This window comes from Setaria viridis, chromosome 6 (assembly GCF_005286985.2).
Source record: "Setaria viridis chromosome 6, Setaria_viridis_v4.0, whole genome shotgun sequence".
Taxonomy (NCBI): domain Eukaryota; kingdom Viridiplantae; phylum Streptophyta; class Magnoliopsida; order Poales; family Poaceae; genus Setaria; species Setaria viridis.
This window is the reverse complement of record NC_048268.2, coordinates 16294911-16305649: the sequence shown is the minus strand read 5'-3', so window position 1 is coordinate 16305649 and position 10739 is coordinate 16294911. Positions and strand designations below refer to the sequence as shown.

General features: G+C 47.2%; 2 protein-coding genes across 3 annotated transcripts; both read left to right on the top strand.

Moving 5' to 3' along the window:
• Positions 1–2099: 2099 nt before the first annotated feature.
• Positions 2100–3376, top strand: LOC117861778 (uncharacterized). The gene is made up of 3 exons (XM_072294735.1): positions 2100–2192; positions 2773–3011; positions 3053–3376. The coding sequence occupies exons 1-3, from the start codon at positions 2100–2102 to the stop codon at positions 3330–3332; spliced, it is 612 nt and encodes a 203-aa protein (XP_072150836.1). The 3' UTR covers positions 3333–3376.
• A 1067-nt stretch (positions 3377–4443) lies between these two features.
• Positions 4444–9576, top strand: LOC117860025 (homeobox protein knotted-1-like 13). Of its 2 annotated transcripts, none has more exons than XM_034743233.2 (6): positions 4444–5200; positions 7641–7761; positions 8444–8637; positions 8724–8855; positions 9011–9150; positions 9241–9576. In XM_034743233.2, the coding sequence occupies exons 1-6, from the start codon at positions 4679–4681 to the stop codon at positions 9242–9244; spliced, it is 1113 nt and encodes a 370-aa protein (XP_034599124.1). In that variant the 5' UTR covers positions 4444–4678; the 3' UTR covers positions 9245–9576. The 2 variants fall into 2 exon arrangements, with proteins under 2 accessions (XP_034599124.1, XP_034599123.1); XM_034743232.2 differs by having other exon boundaries at positions 9233–9576.
• Positions 9577–10739: the final 1163 nt, after the last annotated feature.

Here is a 10739-nt window from a genome sequence, read left to right as displayed (position 1 = left end):
CTGTTCGTTGCCTTCGCCAACATCTCCCCAAATGGATGGCATCGTTCCTCGAATCCCAGCCGAAGCGACACAATGGCCATCCTTGACGCTCCCCCTCCCACCGTCCCCACCGGCCACCGTGACGGTAGGGAGATGCGGCGACTGCGGCGTAATGAAGGAATCGCAGTGGAGGACTGGCCTGATGGGCCCTGCACACTTTGCAGCACCTGCAGTGGCCATCGCTGGTCAGCCGGGGAGCGGTGGGGGAAGCCCCGATGCCGCCGCCAGAATACCGCGACCCCCATCTCCCACCAGGCGCCATCACCACTTGAAGCTAGTGTGTAGTGGGTGGAGTGCCCTAGAGGCTGGGCCGGCCGCATGTGGCTCCCGTAGTCAGTCGCTCAGCCATTGATGTTAAGTGCGCCCATCGCATTGACTGTCCTAGTGAGTAAGGGGGTCCTGCTAGACTCGTTCCTACTCGATGGACCAGTGCCACCCATGATCATCAACGAACCGTACTGGATGGTGAGCGTCAATGTTCCTCCTGCAGGATCATCGGCTCCATAATCCTATATACACCTTACCAAGAATAGCAAGTGTCCCTTTAGTTATGTTGCCTTATGTTTATCTTTGCTATGCTGTTAATTAGTAACTTTAGATTTTGTTGGAACCCTAGCTATCTTTGCTATGCTGTTATCTTTTTGTTTGTAAGATCAATGGAGTGTTTCCTTTGGATGGAAGATCAATCCCCTATTTTCCTATTTTGTTTTATGTTTCATTTAATGTGATTGTATTTGGAATAGTGCATCAGTTTTTTTAGAGGTTGAAAATTAATATGGGATGAATATTAACAAATAATGTAATCCTATTTGGCTCTCTCAAAACCAAGGAAACCCTTCCTCACCTTGCCAAAATTCATACCATTTTTTCCACAAAGGATCGAACATTTTGGTCCGTTTCCTTTTGGATAGAAGATCAATCCCCTGTTTGCATGCTCTGTTTGCTCTATTTCCTCTCCCTCACCCTTTCCAACAAAGGATCAAAAATTTTAATCCGTCCTATTTACTTTTCCGACAACGGATCATACATCTGTACACCTCGCCAAGAATAGCAAGTGTCACATTGGTTATGTTGCCTTATGTTTCTGAACATTATGCCAATGATGTACTATCAATGTTGCCAATCTCGTTGTATGATTTCATTTTGTTGTTTCCAAGAGTGCCACATCAACAAATAAAAATGAAACCATTGATGAAACTTTGGGTCTGCTTGGTTGTCTTGCCCAAGCTTGCCCACTAGCCTTGTTGCTAAGACTTGGCAAGGCAATCCTTGATAGGTGGGGAGAGCAAATAATTTTCATTGCCACGTGTAATGGTGGAGCCCGCACATAATAGGCGAGCAAAAATTTTGCTGTCGCACGGTTTCGAACACTCAAAAATCACCCTATCGCACAGTTTTGAGCAATCAGATAATAAGCGAACACCTTGTCGCAATGGCTCGGAGATACCGCTCACCCTCCTCCTTGGTGCACGCCAAGGAGAAGAGCAAGCGAGGTTGAGTAGCTTAGTACAACAGCACAAATCACTAGATGGAAAAGGGGAGTAAAGGAAGGAGTTCATGGGTCTCTCGCGTGTGGTTCATGGACGTCTCCAGGACTTTTTATAGAGAAGACGATAGCCCTCTGCTGACCGTTTCAGCTATAAAATCACCCCACTAATTGGCAGTAGTAGCCACCTTGTTAACTCGGGATCATGGCATTGACTGTGTGTTATCACCCATAATGACCGCTGTCAAAAGATTACACACAAACGGCAAAATGTTACACTAACTTGGCTGCTCGCTGCATCGCAAGTCACAAGTCACGCAGTTGGAACGTGAATACGCGTGTGCGCATTGTGTAACCCAAGCCCCATTCTCTCCTTCAGTTACATATTTAGAGAAGTGAAAGAGCTATTATATTTAAATTGGCTTCCAACAACTCAAACTAGCAGTATGGAATTATTGAATGCCACTGCACTCTTGCTTTGGGATTCATTAAATGAGCCTCTCCATGAGCCATTTTTCCAACAAGGAAGAGGTGCATGGAAGAGGTAACCAGGCCGGCCCCGACCACATGGATTATGCGGCTGACAGCGGCGTCACATGTGTGGGGCAGCGGGGGCGTGGATGATGGCGAGATGCAATCGAGGACGAAGACAGCACGGTCGGAGCAGGTGAAGCCGTGGAGGTGGCTGGCACGTGGATGGGGAGGAGCCGTGTGCTCAATTGCTCAGGAAAGCTCTAGAAATCTTAACTGTGCTACCTGTTGAACAGTCTGACTAATTACTTCTAGCGATCCGAGGTAATATTTTGCCTGAGCTTGAATGCCAAATTCGGTCTTTAAAGATATGTTGTTGGCACCTTATTAAGGATATGTATATAAGTACTATTGTTGCACTCAAAGGCTTAGACTATCTGATAGTCTGGTACAATGCAATCATAAGATGACTTGCCTGCCCAGACAAAAATATAAAATAGGATAAAACCAATACGGTTGTGATCGGTAGGATGCATAGCCCCTATCCAAGCTCCCATAATGCAGCTTCGCTGTATTTGGTAGCCTGCACAAGACCAGGCTTAGCTAATGCATGGGAGGTGTGCTAGCCAGGCTTACTGGAAATAGGAATGACATTCGTTTCCAGCAATACAGGCTTGGCTTAGTCATAGCTCTGCTTTCTCATCACCTCCCACAGGTTTTCCATCTCCTCACCTCTCCTCCCATTTTTCCATCACTCTCACCAATGACCAGCCTAGTACTCCTCCGCCGCCTCATCCGCCGCCACCTCGTCGCTCCTAGTGTGGCCCGCGGCGTTGTACGCTTCGGTGATGTACGACGCCGTGTTCGGGATGCTCTCCATGGGCGCCGTGCTGGCCATGGTGGCGCGCGCCATGCTGGTGCTACTGGAGTTCGCGAGCCAGCCCCAGCAGTCCCTCGTTGTGGAGGGCCGCCACGCCACGCAGGACATCGCGAGGCTCACGCTCCGCGTCCTGCTGCGTGAGGGCAACATCGTCACCGTGTCTGCGCCACTGCAAGCTTCACCACGCTCCTCCTTGGCCGGTCCTGGCGGTCCCTCATCATGGAGGGCCGCCGTGCCATGCAGGACATCGCGGGGCTCGCACTCCGCGTCGTGCTGTGCGAGGACAACACCATCACTGCGCTCTGCGCCACTGCAAGCTTCACCACGCTCCTTCTTGGCCAATCCCGGTGGTCCCTCGTCATGGAGGGTCGTCGTGCCACGTGGGACATCGCGGGGCTCGTGCTCCGCGTCCTTTTGCGCGAGGGCAATGCCGTCGCCATGCTTCTCCTTGACTAGCAAGACGACGACGAGCAGGCATCCTAGCGTAGGGCCGGCGAGGTGAGCACCCACGCATGAGTAGGAGGAGCATCGGTGGAGCTTGATTTGGTTGTGCTCGAGCTTGATTCGACCATGCTTGAGCTCGATTGAGCCTTGCTGGAGCTTGATTGGGCCATGCTTGGACTCGATGGAGCCGAGGAGAGGAAGGAGGAGGAGGTGATGATGGCGGAGGAGAGAAGGGGGGAGATGATGGATGGTAACTTCACCTTTAGGAAATACAGGGTCATCTTATCACATTGTGTAGCCAACCAAACATGAGCATAGCAAAACAGGCTATCTTTAGCCACTCAACCAAGCACGAGAAATTTGCATTGATTTAGCCTGGTCAAAATTTGTTTGGATTAGAGTTAGCCTAGCTAGGAACTAGTGCAGCCTACCAATCACTACCTACACACCTAATGTCATGACAGTTACCTTTTCATTTCTAATGTTTTGGCTGGACAAAATCACAGGCTTGAGAAAGATTCTTGTACAAGCTCTGACCATTATTCCAAAATGCACTGCCCGTACCCTGCCAATCATCTACGCCCACGGCGTTAGCAAATCCCAACCACGTCGTCACAACACGGGTGCCTGTATCACTAATCGGGGCCCACCTAACTAACCCCGACCCCTCTATGGCTCTATTAAACACTCAGCCTTCCTCTTTCTCTCTGCCGGTTCCCTCCTAACCACACTATTTGTCGATATAGTGACCGAACGCTAGATTTTTCTTGCACGCCCGTGCCGTCTTCGCGCAAGGGGAGGCAAAAGAAATCGTGGTAGAAGATCTTTTGCCCTCGACGATGGTGCCTGCCTGCGGACCGGGCCTCCACCAGAAAAAGAGACGAAACAATTAAATCGTCCCGGTGCGTGCGCATAGAAGGAAGAGCTCGAGGAGTAGCTTTGAGTCTCTACGGATGTCACGAGCTATACGTATTCTCGTAGCGCCGTTCTCCAGTCATATGTATGCATACCTGGGGGTGAGGCCCTGAGTAATCGGGGGCCCGGGATGGCCGCCCCTCTCGCGCCCGCCCCTACCCCCCCCCCCCCCCCCCCCCCCCACCCACCCCCCCCCCCCCCGGGCCGGTAGTACACAGCACAGTAGCGTTAGGAAGGAAGCAGGCATCCCTTTCCCCGCTCCGGCGCTCCGCTTGGCTTTTTGCCTACCCCGCCCGCTCTTCTCCTTCTTCTCTCCGCTACCCTAGTTCCCTACTCCCTGAGCGACGCCGCCGAGATAACCCCGCGCGGCTGCGTAAGTCTCCATTCACATAGGTAGGCTGCTAGGCAGCTCGGCCGCGTGCCGGAGGCGGGGGAGTCAGCATATGGCGTTCCACGGTCACCTCCCGCACGAGATGTCCATGCCTCAGCTCGGCGCGGACGACGCTGCCGCGGCTGCTGCGGCTGCGGCGGCTGGGGCCGGCGGAGGCGGGCCGCCCGCGTGGATGCGGTACGGCGACGGGAGCTTCCTGCACCTGCAGACGACGTCGGACTCCTCGGCTTCGCCGTCGGCCGCGGCGGCTGCAGCCGCCGCGGCGGGGCTGCAGTGGAACATGGGCGGAGCAGGCAAGGACGCGGTCGCGGCGATGGGCGCCGGCGTGGTCGCGGCAGGAGGCGCGGAGGAGCCCGAGGCGGACGCGGCGCGGTGCAAGGCGGAGGTGCTGGCGCACCCGCTGTACGAGCAGCTGCTCTCGGCGCACGTGGCGTGCCTCCGCATCGCCACGCCCGTGGACCAGCTCCCCCGCATCGACGCGCAGCTCGCGCAGTCGCAGGGTGTCGTCGTCAAGTACTCCGGCCTCGCTACCGCCGCGGCCGGGGACGACGGCCGCGAGCTCGACCAGTTCATGGTGAGCACGCCAATCCACGACACCTGTCTCTCCGCCTCCTCTCCTCTCCTCGGCTCGTCGCGCTCCCCCCTTTCCGTTGCTATTTGGATTGCCTTGGGATTGGTGGATGGTGGCGTCAGATTGATTACGGGATGCGAGTGCCCGCTTACCGTAATTTAATCACGGCAAAGTTGGTGTTAGAGGGGTTATTTAATCTCCAGGGTTAAAGGCTAAAAGAGACTCGCGTCCTTCCGAGGCTTTGTTAGCATATAATCTTGCAGGCATGTTTGTTTCCTCTCGTCTCTAAGTTTTGCTTGCTTGGGTTTTTAATTGTACAAGCTAGCAATTCAAACGAAACGGGAGTTTGATTTTGAGATCACCAAGCTTGATTGATTTTGATGTTTTGGTCTATTACCTTTTGAGCCAATCTGTTTTTCCTCTCTGTTCTTGGTTAATGGTTAGGGAACTTCACAAGACGGAAACAAGGAAAATTTTCACATATTTTTTTTCATGGTTTTGATTCGCGCAGCTTCTTTGAGACTTTGACCATGTTGCTCCGCGTTCTTAGTCTACTCCATCCGTCCCAAATTACTATGCATGTGTACGTGGGAAAGTCAAAAATAGTAATTTGGTACGGAGGGAGGATTTCTTAATCCTGTTCTTCCTTCATTTTTCTATTAGGAAATAATCCTGTTTTTAATTGGTCTGCTTGTAGCGATACTGTGTTCTTGCAATCAAGCAGGGTTTTGACTACAACTTTGCTAGGGCCTATTAATATTCGAGAAACCTCCTATCATCAACCACTCTTCAAACAAGTTTGTACGAGAAATGATTGGCATGGGCACCACTTTTGTTAGCTTCTCTGGTTGACTGGCGATTTGGGGCAGTGTCCCTTCTGCATGTGGAATCTGAGTAGATGTAACAGATAGTGCGAAAAAGCAGGGGATTTTGTGTGCTCTTTTTCCGAAGAAGGGTTTAGTTCTTCTCTTCTCTGTCCCATCGGCATGGGCGGGTTGTACGTGTCTCTTGCTTGACCGCCATAAATGTTGTAGGGACTATATGGTTTCCTGTTATGGGTGGAGTCATGGGGCAAAGTTTGCGCCTAGGTTGGTAAAGATGTTTTCAATCCATAGCAACCTCTGGGCCCTGGTTATGCCTGTCACTATGCTCAAGGGTTTTTACATGTAGGTCCACATGATTCCTTAATATGGTGGCCCTTGATTTTGTTTTCTGCATTAGCTGCAACTGGAATGAGTAGAACTGAGTCTACTGAAATAGTTGTGAGAATCAGATGTAGGAAATATTATGTTACAAGCTCATATGTAATAAAGTGTGGGAGTAGCTCATGTTATGTTGCAACTGGAATGAGTAGAACTGAGTCTACCAAAATGATTAAATACATTATTTTTGTTGATGCAACTAAATACATTATTTTAGTTCAAAAAGTAGAGGACATAAATTAGATGGCATAAATCAACCAGAGATCTAAAAAAAATGATGGATATCGAGTCACTCAAATATTAAAAAAATAGCAGGGGCATCCCTTTGAAACCCCATTTACTATAGCTTTGAAGAACGTGGCATAGTGCAGTAGTGGTACTTCCACGTATTGTTCTTGTTTATATCATTTGTTGTTTGCATTTGTACAGGACCATCAGTTTGCTAAAAGATGGTCCATGGTACTTTTGTTTGGTTCTTGTTTTATCCACTTATTTCGGGGTATGTCCTTGAAAGTATCTAGGGCCATGCGACCAGAACCTCGATGCAGCGTAACCTTGGTCCCATCTAATTATAACTAGTATAAATTTCAAGTTTTATTTATTTGCCCAGCATAGAAAACGAAAACAAGTTAGCATAATTTGTGTGTTTTTTTTGAGCTGGCATCGTTGTATTCTTCGGTGTTCCTTGCCGATTCTCTTGAATCTTGGGCGTATGTCCTGTGATAGTCCATGCCACCCGGACAGTAACAGATAGTCAATCTGGCTATAGTGTTGACCATTACTAAAAGTCACTTAATGGGATTGTCTCTTCCTAAAAAAAATGTTCGCTATCGTAAGTCAAAAGTTACCGCAAATTCCAAGACTTCCTCACCCTCTTGATTCCTAGTACCATACCCAAAATCTCCTTGAACCGTCTCGAAATCTGTACTTGTTGTACCTACATGCCTATTAAGATCTCCTCCTATGAAAAGCTTCTCGCTAGAAGGTACAATTCCAACTAGACTAACTAAATCTTCCCGGAATTGCCTCTTAGCACTTCAACCATACTCCAGGTGAGTAATTCAGACTTCTTCCTTAATTGTTTATGGCTATTTACAAACCTCCTTTATTTTTGCTTCTCCTAACTTTTACTTCAAGAGTTTTTTTTTTTGAGAGATTATTATTTTATTTCTAAAACGATGATTTTTTAACCATTGTATTTGACAATTACACTATTAATCTATGTTTATTTCTCTTCTTAGACGCACTATGTCTTGCTACTTTGTTCATTCAAAGAACAACTACAACAGCATGTTCGTGTTCACGCAATGGAAGCAGTGATGGCTTGTTGGGAACTTGAACAGAATCTGCAGAGTTTGACAGGTTTTGTTCTTCTCTATTAATTTAATGTTTATTTAATTTACATAAGCAACATTTTTATTTTCATCATGTTCATACTACCAAAAATTAATACCTGTTTTTCCAGTTGATTCAACTAGGACCTCAAAATCCTGCTGCAAATCATATTTTTATTTCACATCTTTATTTTATTGAAAATGTTTTATTTTTAGATCAAAGAACTGTCCTTTTTCTTGTGTCGGATCTTGCGTGCATTATTCTGAATTGTTAGATAAGTTTAAAGTTGAATCAGCTGCTATGTAGAGATTCTAGAATTCCTGTCTTTTGTTTGTATATGCAGTGATCTGGTACTCAAGTCTCTAATCCGGTCATCAACAAAAACGTTTGTGCATCTTTGAGCTTGTTCTGTGTAAATGCGATTTGTTAAACATTAACTGGCCTGCATTGGCTGCGATTAGATGTGTTCTTGGACAATTTCTTAACTCAGACCTATGCCAGGGAAAGTCAGTGAACAGAAATGGCGAGCACAGTATCTTACTATCCATGCCCCTGATATAGTATGTCACATAACAATTACTTCTGATTGCTTTTAGTACGTATTTCTGTTACAGAGTGCTGTATCCTATATATGGCCAATCAAGATTGTGACCTGCCTCTTGTTCTGTTGGCAAAACCTCCATGTTATTAATTGACAATGCATTGACAGGTGCCTCGCCGGGTGAGGGCACGGGTGCAACCATGTCTGATGGTGAAGATGATCAGGCTGGTAGTGAGGGTAACATATATGATCCAGGCTTGGACAGTCCTGATACTATGGGCTTTGGCCCGCTTGTTCCCACAGAAAGTGAACGGTCCCTAATGGAACGTGTTCGTCAAGAGCTAAAGCACGAGCTCAAGCAGGTTCGGACTTCAGAGTGAACTCCAATAATTATTCTACTGAAATTTGATGTGAGTGGATAAATTTCATTAACCACTTGCGGATACAGGGTTACAAAGAGAAGCTTATAGACATTCGAGAAGAAATTCTTCGCAAACGACGAGCAGGAAAGCTGCCAGGAGATACAACTTCTACACTGAAAGCTTGGTGGCAGTCTCATTCGAAGTGGCCATACCCAACAGTAAGTGTTGAGTCAGGCTATAGCTTCATGTTGTACGAGCATTTGAGCACAGCCATGTTGCCCATACCGTTTGACTTGATGCCTTTATTATTTTGGATTATGTGTTGTGGCAACAACTACAACAACTTGTATGAATATTTTTTTTGGGTATGCAGGAGGAAGACAAAGCTCGGCTAGTTCAAGAAACTGGGCTACAGCTAAAGCAGATCAACAATTGGTTCATCAACCAAAGGAAAAGGAACTGGCATAGTAACCCATCTTCATCATCCACCAATGCCAAAAGCAAACGCAAAAGGTACTGAATTAATCTTGCCCACCCGTGGTATAACCTCGAGTTGTGCTGATCAATTGATGTGTACTTAATTTGAACAAAAAAGCAACGCAGGTGATGGCAATTCATAGGATTCATGGGATCATAGCTGAGGGCTGAATGCTGAATTGAGCGAGTTCCACGTGAAATTAGGGAAGGCAGCAATGCACAGCGGTACTTAGATCAGAAAACTTCTCAGCAGGATCAACAGCCATTTAGGACACCAGTAGTCTTTTGTGGACGAACCTAATTGCCTCTTAGGAATTATATAGTTTCTGTACGGGTTTGATTTATTGAAGATTAGAGGAAGTTCCTTTTTCTTTGTTCCAAAAGGGTTGTATAAAATGGCAATATTTATAATTGATTGCTAGACACCATATGGTAATATTTTTTTTACAAGATTGGCATTTATCTTTTTTTGTTCTCCACACACGGTAGAATTCCAATGTTTGAGATGGCCTTTCTACACAATTTTTGTTCAGACGTGGTGTATATATTCTGTGTATATTGCTATATACTCAGTATGCCACGTTGCACGTTTTAATATTCTTCCATCCAGCTTTCAGTTCTGTTTGCATATTTTTGTATTGTACCTGTTGGAGCCCAACTTTGCTCATCAGCTATTTTTGGGTTGAATTGGTTGGTGCATGCAACTCAATTGTGCCAATCGAGCTAGTGCTGTTATTGAAAATTCATTTTAGATATTAGCGAACCAATTGAGCTTGGTTAGGTTTCTTCTTATGGAACCTGCGAATAGGGGTAACTGGGTAAGTGAGCTTGAATGTGAGCGGTGATAGAGGTGGGGATAAATAGTGAAAGTGAGTTCGAACGGAGGTCAAAAAATAGGGGGATGGCATCAGTGAGGGGCCTCTTTGATGGAGCGCTAGCTGGTTCCGGCTCCTCCTGACGTGCGGCTCCTCCTGACGTGCGTACTGTAGCATTATGAGAGCTAGAGCTGGAGGAGCCCTAATTTGTAGCTTCAACAGATCCTTACTGGGGAGAGAGGAAAACAACTCTTGTGTTGCCGGCTCCAGCTCTCGGGATGCCACAGAGCCGGCCGGCGCTCTACCAAAAGGCGGAGTGAGTGTGCGAGCATGAATGCAGTGGTGTAGTTGGGAGCAAATAGCAACTGCGTTGATAATCGAGCGGAAGATCAGTCGCGACTCGCGGAAGACCATGCTCACTCGCGACTCACGACATGAGTGAATACGAAGAGCAGGCATGACCGCACGAGATAAAAATATAAAATATAGTACTGAAGCTGAACGGAGCCATTACTTATAGCTTACTGTATAATCGAACTTCTGGAGTGCGTCTGCATCCCCAACAGCAGCAAGACACGGCGGGCGTTTTGATTTTCCTTAAAAGACAGCAGTAAAGCATTCTACCCGGTCAGATGGGCGTTAACAATCTTAGTGAAGAGTCATGGATGGTTTCTATGAGCATTAAATCCTATACCACATTAGCAGTTTTGCAGACTTGGCAACTTAATTATGAGAAGAGAGGAGGGGAGTTCCATCCACATAAAACACATGGCATAGTTACCAAATCTCATAAAACCTAATAAAACTCGC

Excerpts from the sequence above, each read along its gene's own strand:
- LOC117861778 (XM_072294735.1), top strand. The coding sequence starts at position 2,100 with ATGCGGCTGACAGCGGCGTCACATGTGTGGGGCAGCGGGGGCGTGGAT. Across the intron at positions 2,193-2,772 it reads AGACAGCACGGTCGGAGCAG|TACTCCTCCGCCGCCTCATC; the intron begins GTGAAGCCGTGG and ends TGACCAGCCTAG. Across the intron at positions 3,012-3,052 it reads CTCACGCTCCGCGTCCTGCT|CTTCACCACGCTCCTCCTTG; the intron begins GCGTGAGGGCAA and ends CGCCACTGCAAG.
- LOC117860025 (XM_034743232.2), top strand. The coding sequence starts at position 4,679 with ATGGCGTTCCACGGTCACCTCCCGCACGAGATGTCCATGCCTCAGCTC. Across the intron at positions 7,762-8,443 it reads GAATCTGCAGAGTTTGACAG|GTGCCTCGCCGGGTGAGGGC; the intron begins GTTTTGTTCTTC and ends ATGCATTGACAG. Across the intron at positions 9,151-9,232 it reads GCCAAAAGCAAACGCAAAAG|CAACGCAGGTGATGGCAATT; the intron begins GTACTGAATTAA and ends TGAACAAAAAAG.